At 35.6% G+C, this 16870-nt stretch overlaps 2 protein-coding genes across 2 annotated transcripts; one reads left to right on the plus strand and one right to left on the minus strand.

Annotated features, from left to right (window-relative positions):
• Window positions 1–5985: 5985 nt before the first annotated feature.
• vps25 (vacuolar protein sorting 25 homolog) lies at window positions 5986–11038 on the minus strand. The gene is made up of 6 exons (XM_067369419.1): window positions 10894–11038; window positions 8905–9050; window positions 8738–8791; window positions 8560–8648; window positions 6890–6965; window positions 5986–6773 (listed from the first exon to the last, which is right to left on the minus strand). Exons 1-6 carry the CDS (start codon window positions 10938–10940, stop codon window positions 6661–6663), a joined length of 525 nt encoding a protein of 174 aa, XP_067225520.1. The 5' UTR covers window positions 10941–11038; the 3' UTR covers window positions 5986–6660.
• A 1066-nt stretch (window positions 11039–12104) lies between these two features.
• Window positions 12105–15053, plus strand: pagr1 (PAXIP1 associated glutamate-rich protein 1). The gene is made up of 5 exons (XM_067369418.1): window positions 12105–12241; window positions 12450–12624; window positions 13496–13823; window positions 14453–14541; window positions 14641–15053. Exons 2-5 carry the CDS (start codon window positions 12462–12464, stop codon window positions 14889–14891), a joined length of 831 nt encoding a protein of 276 aa, XP_067225519.1. The 5' UTR covers window positions 12105–12241; window positions 12450–12461; the 3' UTR covers window positions 14892–15053.
• The last annotated feature ends 1817 nt before the right edge of the window (window positions 15054–16870 follow it).

A 16870-nucleotide genomic window follows, 5' to 3' on the forward strand; every position in this document is an offset into this window, starting at 1 on the left:
CAGAGGCGCGCGTGCACTACAGCTCTTCACAGTGAGTAAGCGGCTGACTCCGCCCCCTTCACCTGAGTCCCGCATGCAGCGTTGGGTTTCACTGTTCTTCAGTGTGTAGATCTATCTGTGCCATCAGAACACCTTGTGTTGGTGAGAGAGTCTCCATTAGATTTTCCGCTTACGATGTCCGATTTGTTCTTTCGAGTAGAAACGTTTGAATGAATCGCTTGAAAACCGGATCACGTGGTCTGGACCAGGGGTGCTAAATTTTCTGGACCCCCCCATCCTAAAATTTGAAAGGCAGATGTATATTTTCATATCTATTTAAACTATATTAGGCTTTCTCAAGCCAACATCAAAGTATGTTTACAAACTCATCTAGTTATAATTTATGTGTGTTTAATTTATAATGTATCCTATAGAACATTTGACAACTTACGCTGATCAGTTTGATTAGTATTTATTAGTAATTAATGACATTAAATTTCATTTTTAGGTGAACTAACACTTTAAGGTTTTTGATGAAAACATTCCAGGTTTATTCTCCTTATAGTGGACTTCAATGGACTCCAAACGGTTGAAGGTCAAAATTACAGTTTCAGTGCAGCTTCAAAGTGTTCTACACAATCCCAGATGAGAAAAAAGGGTCTTATTTAGTGAAACGATTGGTCATTTTCAAAAAAAAAAAAAAAGATATACATTTAACACAATCGCTCGTCTTGAACTAGCGCTCTTCTTCTTCTCTTCTTATTCCGGCAGTGTACACGCTGCTAAGTGCATTACTAGGTCAAAGTTTGAACTAATTGTTATATACATGTACTAGCATATTGTATATGACAATTTAGTTCAAATTTTGACCGGGATTGTGTAAAACGCTTTGAAGCTGCACTGAAACTGTAATTTTGACCTTTAACTGTTTGGAGTCCATTGAAGTCCACTATAAGGAGAATGATCCTGGAATGTTTTCATTAAAAACCTTAATTTCTTTTCAACTGAAGAAAGAAAGACATGAAAATCTTGGATGACATGGGGGTGAGTAAATTATCAGGAAATTTTAATATGAAAATGAACTAATCCTTTAATGCATTATTAACTAACAATGAGCATTTGTTACAGTATTTATTAATCTTTGTGAACAACTGTTCATTATTAGTTCATGTTAACTGAAATCCATTAAAACATATTAACAGATGCACCTTTTTGTGTATCTGTTAATAACTTTAACTTAACTTTAACTTTATTCATTTATATAGCACATTTTACTGCAATTTCAATTGCCCATGCTGATTTGTAATAGCCTGATGTTAAGAAAAACTGAATCATAATCAAGACATCAATTGGGAACAGTTGCTTCAGAGAGTTTATTAAATGACTATTAAAGTTGTCCTTGACTTTCAGTTATTCACTCATATACAAAAAAAAAAAAAAAAAAAAAAGAAAAAAAAAATGCTAAAAAAATCTAGGCTAATTAAATTGACATTTGACATCTAAATTGATATTTAAACATGGGCTGGAAGCCACATAGAGTCTGGCTGGATTATTTTTAGACTTTTTTGGATTCAGGACACGATTATTAAAGAATTATTCTGTCCATGCTGCTCCCAAAACATAAATATGATAAATAATATATTTAAAATGGCTAAGCTTGTCATGTTTTTGTCATCTAATAAAAGCGACATTCCGCATTTATATCAAAAGAGTTTTGTTTCATGACCCTGATAATGATTTCAAATCACAATGTCTACAACAGAATGAGCCAAATCAAAACACAGAAATGTCACAGAGATTCATATCTAATATCAAATCCAAAACCAACAAAGTCCATTGTAAAATCATTGTCTGTTATATTGAGAGTTTTCTGTTGTTTATCTCAGTCTCTCACAACCAAGAACAAAAACCCTCTGCAAACCATAATAAACATCCGCTCTAAAACACTGGATTAGATTTATGAACTCTGGCCCATCTATAGACCAGAAAAGGTCCAGGACATGAGGGACAGCTCACGTTCTCCAGCACAAGTTCAAGCTGCTTCCTCTCTTGTGCTGCACGCGCTCATGTGCCAGAAACTTCTAAGCAGTACAAAGCATCATTCATACAGAGGCTATCATTTACTCAGAGCACAGAACATTTGTGCACTTCCCCTCCTGTACTTCTAATTATTGCAGTATATATTTATATTTTACCCAACTTACACTATTGTGTTTAATACCTACAGTACAGTCCAAAAGTTTGGAACCACTAAGATTTTTAATGTTTTTAAAAGAAGTTTCATCTGCTCACCAAGGCTATTTATTTAATTAAAAATACAGTAAAAACAGTAATATTGTGAAATATTATTACAATTTAAAATAACTGTGTACTATTTAAATATATTTGACAAAGTAATTTATTCCTGTGATGCAAAGCTGAATTTTCAGCATCATTACTCCAGTCTTCAGTGTCACATGATCCTTCAGAAATCATTCTAATATGATGATTTGCTGCTCAATAAACATTTATGATTATTTTCAATGTTGAAAACAGTTGTGTACTTTTTTTTTCAGGATTCCTTGATGAATAGAAAGTTCAAAAGAACAGCATTTATCTGAAATACAAAGCTTCTGTAGCATTATACACTACCGTTCAAAAGTTTGGGGTCAGTAAGAATTTTTATTTTTAATTTTTTGAAAAGAAATTAAAGAAATGAACACTTTTATTCAGCAAGGATGCATTAAATCAATCAAAAGTGGCAGTAAAGACATTTATAATGTTACAAAAGATTAGATTTCAGATAAACACTGTTCTTTTGAACTTTCTATTCATCAAATAATCCTGAAAAAAATATTGTACACAAATATTTTGTACAATTGTACACATTAAATGTTTCTTGAGCAGCAGATCAGCATATTAGAATGATTTCTGAAGGATCATGTGACACTGAAGACTGGAGTAACGATGTTGAAAATTCAGCTTTGCATCACAGGAATAAATTACCTTGTGAAATATATTCAAATAGAAAACAGTTATTTTAAATTGTAATAATATTTCACAATATTAATGTTTTTACTGTATTCTTAATTAAATAAATGCAGCCTTGGTGAGCAGACGAAACTTCTTTTAAAAACATTAAAAATCTTAGTGGTTCCAAACTTTTGGACTGTACTGTATGTACAGTATTTTACAAAAGTGAGTGCACCCCTCACATTTCAGCAACTATTTTAGTATATCTTCTTAAATGACTATACTATAGAAATGAAACTTGTATATTTTTTAGAGTAGTCAATGTGCTGCTTGTATAGCAGTATAGATTTACTGTCCTCTAAAAATAACTCAATATACAGCCATTATTGTCTAAATAGCTGGCAACAAAAGTGAGTACACCTTAAGTGATAACAGCTCTACATCTTTTAACCATGTTCGTGTTTTTGTCTGCTTGATAGGACTATACAAATTTGTGTATCTTGTATTAGAGCAGTTAAAATTTGGTGCTTTGAGTACAATCCTCTCATACTGACCACTGGATGTTCAACATGGCAAAGAACTCTCAGGATTTGAGAATTAGAATTGTTGCTCTCCACAATGTTGGCATAGGCTATAAGAAGATCGGTAACACCCTGAAACTGAGTTACAGTGCAGTGGCCAGGGTCATACAGAGGTTTTCCAAGATGGGTTCCACTCGGAACAGGCCTCGCAAGGGTCGATCAAAGAAGTTGAGTCCTCGTGCTGTGCATTAGGTGCAGAAGCTGGCTTAAAAAACAGATGCATGAGTGCTGCCAGCATAGCTTTAGAGGTTGCAGATGCAGAAGGTCAGCCGCACACTGCAGCAAGTCGGTTTGCATGACCGTCGTCCCAGAAGGAAGCCTCTTCTGAAGCTGGCTCACAAGAAAGCCCTCAAACGGTTTGCTGAAGACAACATGTCCAAGAGCATGAATTACTGGAACCATGTCTTGTGGTCTGATGAGACTAAGATAAACTTGTTTGGCTCAGATGGTGTCCAACATGTGCGGCGATACCCTGGTGAGGAGTACAAAGAAAATTGTGTCTTGCATGGTGGTGGTAGCATCATGGTCTGAGGCTGCATGAGTGCTGCTGGTACTGGGGAACTGCGCTTCATTGAGGGAAACATGGATTCCACAATGTACTGTGACATTTTGAAGCAGAACATGATGCCCTACCTTCAGAAACTGGGCCGAATGGCAGTTTTCCAACATGATAACAACCCCAAACACACTGCCAAGATGAACTGCCTTGCTGATGAAGTGGCCAAGTATGTCTCCACACCTAAAACTTATTTGAGCACCTATGGGGCATCCTCAAGCGGAAGGTGGAGATCCCAGCAACAACCTGTGCAGCTCTGGTGAATTCCATGCCCAGGAGGAATAAGGCAGTGCTAGATTACAATGGCGCTCACACAAATTATTGACACTTTGGACACAGTTTTGACATGTTCACTTAGGGTGTACTCACTTTTGTTGTCAGTTATTTTGACAATAATGGCTGTATGTTGAGTTATTTTTAGAGGACAGTAAATCTGCACTACAAGCAGCACATTGACTTCTCTAAAGTATATACAGTTTTCATTTCTATAGTATTGTTGCTTGAGAAGATATACTAAAATGGTTGCTGAAATGTGAAGGGTGTACTCACTTTTGTGAGATATTGTATATTATAGTATATTCCATAACATACAGTGGCTGCAACATGTATTTGTTAAGTCAAACTTAAAAATGTATTATACATAAGAACCCTTGTGTCTCCACTTGTTTGTTCCATTATGTGTGGTCAACACTAAATAGGCCCTCAGGGATGATTAATAGACGCATTGCATTATTTAGTAAACAGATGTTCAGCAGAGGGCGCTGTTGCATAATTCTTTATCATGCACGTGAGCGCCACCTGTCTCTCTTTCTCTCTTACTGACTGTCACATATAACAACAGAAGATCATTGGATTAAGCAAATAATATAATAAATAATATAATACTGTGCTGGGTAGTAACTGGTTTTATGTCATCTGTATTACATAATCAGATTCCAAAGATTAAATACTTGTAATGAGATTCTAATACTTTTTTAAAATACTCAATCACAATACAGTTACTTTTTTATTGATTACATGATTACTTAATATTCACAAAATGGCAGTAAATTATTCAGAATTCATTGATTCTCCCTAATTCTTTTTTATCTTTTACATTTTCCTTTCTCAAAGGTTTTATGGAATTGCACACACAGACCAGACACTTTTTATTTTAATTGGTTTTATTTTCAAATTATTTATTTCTTATAATGTAACTTTTTTAATGATTTAATTAATTAACCCCCTGCAGTTCCTTTCCAAACCCTAGATAGGGAAACCCTGATGTAATATAATGTTTAATGCAAATTGAATCATTTTTCTTTCTCTTTGTATTTTTATATGGTCCAAGACTGTCCTATTTAAATCAATGCTATAAACAAGAAAAGTCAGAAGTAATCTAAAAGTAATCAAAAAGTAGTCAGATCGCTTCACCTAAAATGTGTAATGTAACAGATTACATTACTAGTTATAATTTTTATCATGCAATTCATATTCTCTTCTCTGATGACATTTAGTGGCACGAGGGCGGGGGCAACCTGTCACTCACATGAGATCCTCCAATAGCAAGCCACAACCATGCAATCAATTCCCAATGGACAAAATCAAGTCCCGCCCTACATTTGTTCTTGTTCGAGAGGCCATGTCCCTTGGATATATATCAACTACATTTTTTCCAACAATTATTAATTAAATACTATTTTAATTAAAAAATAAAAATATTTATTTATCTAAAATATTTTTACTTTTAGACATTTCTGTACATATTTAAGAGACTAATTTTGTAAAACTCCTCACCCAAACCATGAGCACTAGTGATAACGATGTTTCATTAGAAGCATAGAGCAGATGACTGGTTCAATGCTTCCGCCAATCACATGAGATTTGCAAATGAAAATCAAATATTTAAGCGCTCTTCAGTCAAACCAAACGCAGGTGTATGCAGGAGAGAACTGAAAGTGTCTCCGTCATTTATTTGTACAGTATTACATTGGTATAAAAGGTGGTAAGATACAGTGACAGTCAAGGAAAAGGAGTCAATGCTACCAGATTTCAGCAAAATGTTGATATGAATTCCACTGCCATCAGAAACAGGACATTTACTCAAGAACATTTCATCTTAGCCAGGAAGCATCGCGGGATTCACAAAAGCCATGTCTGAGATTAGTAGACTGTCTTTTGGCTTTGTGGTTCTACACAGAAAAAATATTCAAGTAGAACAAGAGTCCTTCAGGATTTACAGCAATAAATGGAGTGAAATAAAATATATATACACAAAAAAGTGGGTGTAGTCTCGGTCTGCTTTAAGATATTGATATTCCTTAGTTTTGGTCTGACATTTCGCTTTGTATGCATAACGATTAAGAACAAAATCTTGGTTTCTTTACACGGCTCCAGTTTTGACAGGTGTAAAACCACCAATTTAAACATGTTCCAACAAGGAAGACCCTTACATTTATTTTGGGATCATGTGCCAAATAATGACTTACTGACTTATCAGTAGAGTGTAATATACAGTCCAAACAAGATCCCAAGTGGACTGAGACAAAAGATCATGCTGGGCTGACAGAAACCCAACACCACATCCCAAAGTCTGACTTGAGAAAACCTGATTCAAAAGAACTTGACTCCTTTTCCATCATCCATAGAGATAACTTCTGCTTTCCCATCAGTCTGCAGGGCCTGCAGTGAACGCAGCAACATCCAATCCTCCAATCCATGGAACTCTGAAAGACACAACAGATCAGTGCAAACCACAGCTGCAACCAGGCAAGTCATACAAATTATATATATATACTCATACATACTGATGTAGTGAAATGTACATTATATATAATTTTACCTTCATTTTCTGTGTCATCCCCATTAGAGAGTTCATAAAGTGTAAACACTGAGTTGACCATGCCATTTTTGGAAACCTACATTAACAATTGAGGGGAAAAGAAAGTAAACTTAAAAAAAACACCTTGACTTAACAGATCACTAGCTGGAAAAAATAAGTTAAATGCAAAGTTGACATATATATAAGCAATATCACACAAGTAGCTGTGCGATACGTCCATTTACAGTTGAGCCCAAACCTCCGTCACCAACTCTAAAACGTCATTTTAGAACTAGTAACGAATGAACGTTGAGTCGCTTCGTTGAAACTCACTGTAATGTGTAGAGTATTATGAGAGCGATCGACTAAGCGAGTGCATTACCTGCATTTAGCTGATATTCTTCAGGTCAATCATAATCACAAAATCAGTTTAAATGTCCACTGAGGAAAGCGATATCTTTGCCTTTGTCCTTTTAACATTAACAATCCCATGACAGCAGTAGTCAATGCATCTTGCCTCTCATAAGATGTTGTTTAAAGTAAAAACAATATCTTGTTTCCTTGTTTCAGTCCATTTCAAAACAAAAGTCTTTGTGACTGAATGACTGACTGACTGACTGACTGACTCACTCATAAAGACAGTCTTTGCTGCCATATCATGGAGAATTTATGTAACTTTCACTGAAATTGAAATCACTAACGGACTCTCAATACCAAAAAATACGGAATGTTATTTATATAAAATATAATTTATTGAACAATAATATTTAAATGAACAACAATAGCCATTATATCAGTATAAGAAGTAAAATAAGAAATAAACTCAAGCAAACAGTTCAGTCAAACAAAAGCAGCGCTCTAGTTAGTACAGGATTTAATTTCAATGTAAATATAAAATTATGAAACTTAATATAGCCCTTAAGCCAAATCTATTAGCTCTGAAATGAGTAATATATTAATAAGACCATTTGATATACTCAAAACTAATTATACCTCATGTTTAAACGCTATCTACATAAGAGCTAGTGGCAAATTCCCAAAGCACTGGCCGAGATGAAGCTGTTCTCTGCGGGTACATGAGCGCTGAATGGTCGCTGATGGCCTGGAGCTTGCATCTCTGAACAAATCTTCTAATAGGCGCTATGTTTACATTTAAATTGCATATCTGAAGTCTAAAAAAACTATATTATTGCCTAAAAAAACTGTGAGAATGCGGAGAGTGGAGCGATTCAAATGGTGAAATGGTTCCCGTGGCGATACTGGTAGAATATTGCATGGCTGGAAAGACCTCTTATCCAATCGGATTTGAGAACCAGAATGAACTGTTGTGTGTAAATTGATTGGCTAAGAGGTCAATTAATCAATTCATTAATTAATTTCTGGAAAGTTCGCTTTGGCAAGCTGTTTTGAACACTCAAAATGAACTCCAAACGAACTTCATTTTGGCCTGATTTTGTCTGAAATGACATCACACCAGTTCATTCTTCGATTTATTGGGGCCTTTCCACCTACTTTCAACAGAGACCTAAATGACTGTCCTTACTACGCAAAAGTGCAATAATCAATTCATGCTTGTCATCTGAAATGAGTACAGCTGAACTAAAGGCACCGTTCTAACATGGAAAACAACATTCAACTCAAGTTACTTCACACAGTGACATTATGTCTGATAATGCACAGGATATTCTCACCCATTGATAAATGAGTTTGCCCCACTCCTCTGGTCTCCTCCACATTATAAGACATCGTGATTTATTTTTATCCAACCATTCCAGGTTTCCTGTGCCAAAGCAAAGAACAAAATTATTTTAAAACTCATTTTACAAACTAAGAAATTGCATCTTCTTGTAAATGCTTGTTTCATCCCACCTTTTTTTCTCAATTCTTCAAAAACTACTTGTATGGCTTCAACTGAAAGTTTTCCTGAACAACACAAGTTATGGGAAATATGCATGGCAAGTAATATGGCAGAAAAAGAACAGTGTTAATCCACAATCATATAAAAATAACACAAAGACAGGTAAGTGAAAGGATACTCTCAATTTTCTTGTTGTTGAACACAGGGCTTTCCTGCGCCTCGAGCACATCCAGTGTGTAGAGCTTGCGCTGACGACAGTAAGACAGCACGAGTGAGCACCATGCCGCCAACTGCTTCTGTCTCGTGTCAACATTTGGCTGCAATCTGCAAAACATAATAAAACATTATATTAAGTCTTTAAAGGTGCAATATGTAATAAATTTGGCCGCTAGAGGTCGCTAGAAGCCTATTCAAAACAAAGGCGTGGCTTGATGAAGGCAAGTTTGAGAGAGGAATCTTGGGACATGTGGTCTCCACATCAACAGACGATGCAAAAGAATAGGGATTGGAGTCGGGAAGAAATCATGTTCATGGATGCGATTATTAACGTTACTGTAGTATGAAGCAAAGCAGGAGCGAGTGTTGTGGAGCTGAATGAGGAGCTGGAGCGATTGTGCAACACACGCCTCACGAGCAGCGGGACTTTTATTATGCCACAGTCGCCGGCGCCGCTTCTGCTTTTCCGGTTATGAGTGTGAGGTAACACAGCTCTGTTTATCATGTAAGATTCATTTGAGTGTGTTGAAAATGATGTTATAACGTTACTCTGTGCGTTCACTCGGCAGCTGCTGTAAGACACTGTTACACACTGCAGTAAGATAGATCCATTTTGTGATAAATGGTGTTGAAATTTAAGATAGGTCTTGTGTTGATAAATGGCATGCAATTAATTTGAAAACGTATTGTATGATGAAGAAAATTATGTATTACTGTTACTAAAAATAAAGCTGCATTTGATTATGCTATGTTAGCTACTTGACAAAATAGTGTTTTTCTCTGAGGCATGGTAAAGCATGGTACTCACAAAAAATAAAAAAATTAGATTTATACAATAAGATTAAACGTGTTGAGCTATATAACAATTAGTTTTCTGTCTATAAATATATCAAAACAGTTGTTCCCTTGTCTATTAAAACGTGTAATATATTAAAGTGTCTGTGTTTTCGGTGTTTCCATGGTTTCTACAAAATAAAACCGGAAACCGAGGGGAACACGGGTATGACGACATTGACAGGCGACTCCTCACACGTCCCGCAGCCTTGGTTAAAATTGCGATTTTTGCACGATTTACGAATAGTTGCAAACATTTGGGATATTGTAAGTACTCAAGTTAACAAAATATATAACACTAGCCTAGTGGTTTTTGGATATTTTACTGCAAAAATATTACATTTTGAACCTTTAACTACTGGGTCATTCCAATCCCATCTCAATAAAAATTGAGGCCCAGTTTGCAAGGATATCATACCCATCAATGTAAATGAACATGATCTTTTATATAATAATGTAACTGTTATATTGTGATAAAGTATTAATGAATATGTATGTATTTTTGATGTTCCCTCAATTTGACTGCTTTCAGTAAGTTCAAGAATCATCTTTTAGAGATACTTTGGGGCTGAGTTTTTTTTTTTTTTTTTTTAATACTTATTATGCATATTTCCATGATTTTTGAAATTATGTTTATTTCCATAAGTTGTCACAATTGTATTAATTAAAATAAATTTCCCAGGCCATGAAATGGCACTTTTGAAAATGTCGTAATATTTCCAGGTTTTCCACGAAGCATGGCACTCTATATAATGCAATTTTAACTTGATTACAATTTCTTCTTGTTGCAAATCACAGAAGCATGTTTATTCTGATCGTACTAGCTTCCCTTAACCTTTCTAAGCATTTAACGTCATACAGCATTTAAATGCTATATGGCATATTACAGCTGTAAAAATTGTAATACATAACTATACTCGATTTGATCCCTCGCGGGACTGAACTGTGCGTGAAGTGTCAAATGTGGTGATTTAATTACTTCCGTAGCGGAATGCAAACAGCAGCTTTATTCACGATACAAATGCATATTTTCACAATAGACCAAAGTATTCAGACAATATTGTAGACACGAATCTAATGTTTCCATCTACGGTCAGTGACAAATGGATTTACTTACGTAAAAAATGGAGGAAAGTTATACTGCCAGGGCCACTCAAAACTCATTGCAGATTTGTACTAGTTCTGTTGATGTTGATGTGCGGATCCGCTTCAATCTGTTTCCGCTCTGCTGGAATTATGGAAACACCCGCCAAAATAAAAGTCCTTTCAAATCAACCCCGACTTTTTTTTTCTTTTCTCAAAACGACTTACAAATTAGAATAATATAGGCAGAAACGATTAAAGAACAATACAAATTTCATTTCAACACAAGAATGGTCAGTTTAGTATTTTTTGACACCTAGCAAAATTAATTACGAATAATATAGACATTTTTAAATGTATAGAAAATAAGGTTAAACGCATATTTAAAAAATATAAATAAAAAAAAACAAAAAACAAATCGGATCAATCTCGATTTTTAAACCGGTTTGTTGAAAAGAATTGACTCAGAATGATTCGTTCACGAATCGAGCATTATCGGAGCAGGTCTTCAAGGGTTAGTTCACCGAAAAATTAAAATAATGTCATTTAATACTCACCCTCATGCCGTTCCACACCCGTAAGACCTTCGTTAATCTTCAGAACACAAATTAAGATATTTTAGTTGAAATCCGATGACTCAGTGAGGCCTGCATAGCCAGCAATGACATGAATCAGCGTGTCGAATCAGCGGTTTTATGTGATTTCAGCAGTTTGGCGGTTTGACACGCGATCTGAATCATGTTTCGGCATGCAGATTCATTTGTGCTCCGAGGCTTCCTGAAGCAGTGTTTTGAAATCGGCCATCACTATAAAAGTCGTTTTTTGTTTTGTTTTTTTGGCGCACCAAAAATATTCTCGTCGCTTTATAATATTAATTTTGAACCACTGTTCTCACATGAACTGATTTAAATATGTTTTTAGTACATGCAGTCCTGACTGAGCCATCGGATTTCAGCAAATATATCTTAATTTGTGTTCCGAAGATAAACGAAGGTCTTACGAGTGTGGAACGGCATCAGGATGAGCAATAAATGACATTATTTTCATTTTTGGGTGAGCTAACCCTTTAAAAATAAAGAGGTTTTTTTTTTCTTCCTGAAATGCAGTGGCGTGGAAGGAAAGCCAGACATTATAATAAGGAATGTGGCGAAGAAAAAGTACATTTCTGTCTGTTTGTCGCATAACGGTCATTCGAGCGAGTGGTGGCGCTGTGGGCGGATCTTCCTCTCATCCGGGTCATGAGACTAATGACGTCAAGGCGCCGAAATAAACAGTGCTTTATGGCCATGAAAACTAAAGCAGTAATATTTTTTGAAATAATAGCACATTGATGCGTTCTACTATTCCGCGTAGGTGTTTGTAACAGAGGTGGGAGAACAACTGTAAGTTTGCCTCCTACCCTTCATTTTTGTGCAATATAGATAATCATATTGAATGTTTCTGAACGATGCTCAGCGAACCCTGTCTGCCCACAAGGCGCGGAACTAGTCCGAATATGATTTATTTAAACAAAACCATGCGTTCAAATTGTTTTTGAAATATGAAATCATTAGTTTGCAGTGCAGCTGACGCGCGTCTGCTTTTCCTCAGGTGTGCAGAAAGATGCAGGCGGCAGAGGACGCGCAGTCCTCTCTAGCGGAGCGCGTAGAATCTATGGGAGTGAGTGAACAGGACAAAACTGCAGGAAAAGAGGAAGAAAAGGATAAAGAAAGAGACGAGGACACATCTAAAACCGCAAAGGATACTATAACAGAGGGTGACACAAGTATGCACTCCACATTTGTCTCCTAGGGGGGTTAAAACTGAAAAAAAAAAAGTAAAAATATTATATATATGTGTGTGTGTGTGTGTGTATATATATATATATATATATATATATATATATATATATATATATATATATATATATATATATATGTATGTAATATTTTTAACAAGCTTCCAATACTGTACTGCTAATTGTATTATTAATTATATATATAAATTAAATATACAATAAGCAGTACAGTATTGGAATCTTGTTAAATAAAGCCAATTATGATTTTTCCCCCCCCTCACAATATCTTGCAATTCATACTTTTTTTCTCTCCAAATTCTGAGTTTGCATCTCGCAATTGTTTTTTGTTCCCACCACTGAATAAAAAAGGCAATTGCGACATTTAAATTCTGAATTTTTTTTTCTCAAAATGTATATCTCGAAGTTTAAATCTCACAATTATGACTTTTCTAGCTGCGTTTTACATCTTGCAGTTCTGAATTTTTTCTCAGGATAAAAAAAAGTCTGAATTGTTGAAAGTCACTATTACCTTTTTTAAGTGGTGGAAACAGGCTTCCATAATAAATACAGAGAAGGAAACTAAATAGTAGAAACAATATATATTCTAAATGATATTTTAAACTTTTATAATATACATTTTTCACTGTAAAAAAAATTAGGTCTTTACACAAGTAGTAAATAAAAGAAGTATATTTAGAAGTGTGTTTATGTGTGTATATATATATATATATATATATTATATATGGTACCTTGGAGTACCATCCAGGTTGTATATCAAAGTACCATGGTATCACCACAGTACTTTTTGTAAGGTGTGTCAGTTCTGTGAGATATTACATTTTTGAACACTTCTATGTAGACGGAGACAAAGAAGCCATGGATGTAGAGGAGCAGAAAGATGGAATGACCACAGATGGAGAGATGAATGGAGGTGGTGAAGGGAAGCTGCAGCAGTCTGAGGAGGACTGGGAGATCCCTTACAGTGACGAGGAGATGGAGGACCCCAAGAACTGGATGCCTCCACCCGAGGAGATCAAACGGCTGTATGAGCTTCTGGCTAAAGGAGACAAGCTCGAGCTGAAGTGGGTCGCTCTTCCACGCCGACCTCCGACCCCTCCACGCACTCCCTCACCTGAGAGAGACGGAGAAGACTCGCAGGAGGCCAAACAAGAGCAGAATGAGCGCAAGTGAGTCAGAATATAATACAGATGGAATATATATATATATATATATATATATATATATATATATATATATATATATATAATATAATATATATATATATATATATATATATATATGTAATATATAGTGTGTGTGTGTGTATGTATGTATGTATCTATATATTATATATATATAGTGTGTGTGTGTGTGTGTCTATATATATATATATATATAAAATCTTAGCATCATTTAGTGTCACACGATCCTTCAGAAATCATTGTAACATGCCCATTTTTATTATATTATAATATTTTTATTATATTTCTAATATGCTTATTATCAATGGAAACAGTTGTGCTGTTTCATGTTTTTGTGGAAGCCGTGATACACTACCATTCAAAAGTTTAGGCATCACGGTTTCATTGATAATAATAAGAACTGTTATTAGAGCAGCAAATCAGCATATTTGAATGTTTTCTGAAGGATCATGTGACATGAAAATTAAGCTTTGCATCACAGTAATAAAGAATGGTTATTTTAAATTGTAATAATATTTCACAGTATTACTGTTTTTACTGTATTTTTATATACACAATAGGCAAGGCAATTTTTAGACGAGAAACATGTATTGATGTATTTCTCTGTTCTGCAGAGCCCTCACACCAACCGAATTTGATTTTGATGAAGAGCAGACTATGGCCACTCCCAAGAACTCTTTTCTCAATCGCCGCAGGACACCAGGTATGATAAAACATTCTTCCACAATGTATGGATTTGGTAATATTGGCAAACATAAATGAATAATGCTGATTTGAATTCATCCTTTTCTCTCATTTCCAGGTTCCTCTGCCCGCTCTTCGGTCAGACGCGAGGCCCGGCTGGACAAAGTGCTGTCGGACATGAAGCGTCACAGAAAAATTGAGGAGCAGATTCTAAGGACAGGTCGTGACCTTTTTAAAAACGATAAATCGCGGCCAGGGCCCGCCGTCGAGCCGCCTTTATCGCCGAACAGTCAGCGAGAGCGGGAAAAAGAACGAGAAAGAGACAGCGACCCCAGCACTGTCTTCAGCCCCAGACAGAGGAGATACTGAGGGAAACTACAGACTGCTTGAACAAATTCCAGGTTTTTTAGGGTTCATACCCCTAACTCATCATAATTCATCATTTTGCATTGGACAATGAGATGACCATATTTTACTGATGTTGTCTTTTTTTTATTCAAAGATTTTTTAAAAATGTGAATAAATGTATTGCCTAGATTCTGGTGTCTTGCTGTTTTTTTTAATGATATTAATCTCTTTACAGTAATGCAATATACTTGTTGCTGTATTTAAAGGGGATGTCTCATGCTATTTCATGCGTTGTTCTGACTTATTTACACTGCTAAACATGGCCAAAGTTTCAAGAAATGAGTATTTCTGTGCCAAATACACTCCTTCAGGGTTCGTGCAAGTTTCGGAAAGTTTTTTTTAAGTATGGCCCTGTATGACTCATAAAGGGCAGAATTCCTTGTATGGGCCCTTCTCCTGGAAGAGCGCACGCCACGCACATACATCACCCAGAGTGAGAGCAAGAACACGCCCATCAACAGGCATTCGCGGTGTGGTCAGTGAGGTCTGATCGCGCTCTGACAACGGCAGTGATGTCTCGCGCTTATACTTCAATGAGTGCTAGACATCACTTCTGCTGTCAGAGCGCGATCAGACCTTACTAACGAGTGCTGAACGCAGTTGGACATAGTGATGTTTTAGAGGTAAAAAATTATATAAATACTGTTTGGTTTCTCACACAAACCGATTGTTTCATGTCTAAGGACATCAATGTGTCGTCACGAGCCGCAGGGTTAAATGTGGATTTGTCTGTGCATGTTTTATTTACTCTTATAAATTGTGTTACCTTTGACTCTCATTATAAGACCAACAGACGGCAACGGTTGGAGTTAAAAATCATCATTTGTGTTCTACTGAAGAAACAAAGTCACCTACATCTTGGTTGTCCTGGGGGTAAATCAAATTTTCATTTTTGGGTAAACTATCCCTTTAATAAAGGCCTTCTGAAGTGAAGCGATGCGCTTGTGTATAAAAATAGACATATTTAACAAGTTATGAAATCTCTAGCTTCCGCCAGACCACCTTCTTTATTCAACTTACGAAGAAAGTGTAATAGTAGTTTTTTCCTTAAGTTGATAGGGAAAGCCTAAGACGTAGCGTAAGCGTTTTGAACTGTGAGAGTTTTACACTTTCTTCGTAAGTTGAAGTATGTTTATGATGGATGGATGTGGATTGAGACACTTTCTTCATACTTACTGCTTACTTCCATTAAAAAGCTTGGATGCATCAGGATATTTATAAATATTTATCCGACTGTGTTCATCAGAAAGAAGAAAGTCATATACACCTAGGATGGCTTGAGTGTGAGTAAAGCTTGGGCTGATTTTCATTTTAAAAGAACTAATCCTTTAAATAATATTAATATTAAATAATATAATATTAATTTTACATTAAACTAAGATTAATAAATGCTTTAGAAGTGTTTTCATTGTTAGTTCATGTTAACCAATATAGTTAACTAATGTTAACAAATGCAACCTTGTTGTAAAGCGTCACCAATCTGTTTTTCTTTAAAATAAAACAAAAACAACCGTAACACTTTAGGGTTTCCATGGTCAATCAAATATCAGGAGATTTTTTCTAATTTCCAGGCCTGGAAAAGTCATGGAAATGTTTTTATTAAAAAAATATATAATTTTTTCTATTTATTATTATTATTTTCTAGTTAGGTTAATCTTGTTCACAAGCCATGGTGATGTTTGATTTCTCTAGGATTTTTTCCTGAAAGATTCATTAGCAAATTGTTCTGAATTTGAATGAGTTTTAAAAATCCCTATCTAGTAATTACAAACAAACACATCCGGTGTTGAAACCTCCCAGACTTTGTATCCTGTGCGCAACCGATTCTGTTAAAGGAGAAAAGGTTAAACATAAGCTGCTGTATCTTTTGTGGCCCGTCAGCCAGAATTGCGTCGTCTGGATTCAAAGCATCACCCGTCTGGCACAGGCTCTCAAATTAA

Source organism: Chanodichthys erythropterus, chromosome 19 (genome assembly GCF_024489055.1).
Source record: "Chanodichthys erythropterus isolate Z2021 chromosome 19, ASM2448905v1, whole genome shotgun sequence".
NCBI classification, from domain to species: domain Eukaryota; kingdom Metazoa; phylum Chordata; class Actinopteri; order Cypriniformes; family Xenocyprididae; genus Chanodichthys; species Chanodichthys erythropterus.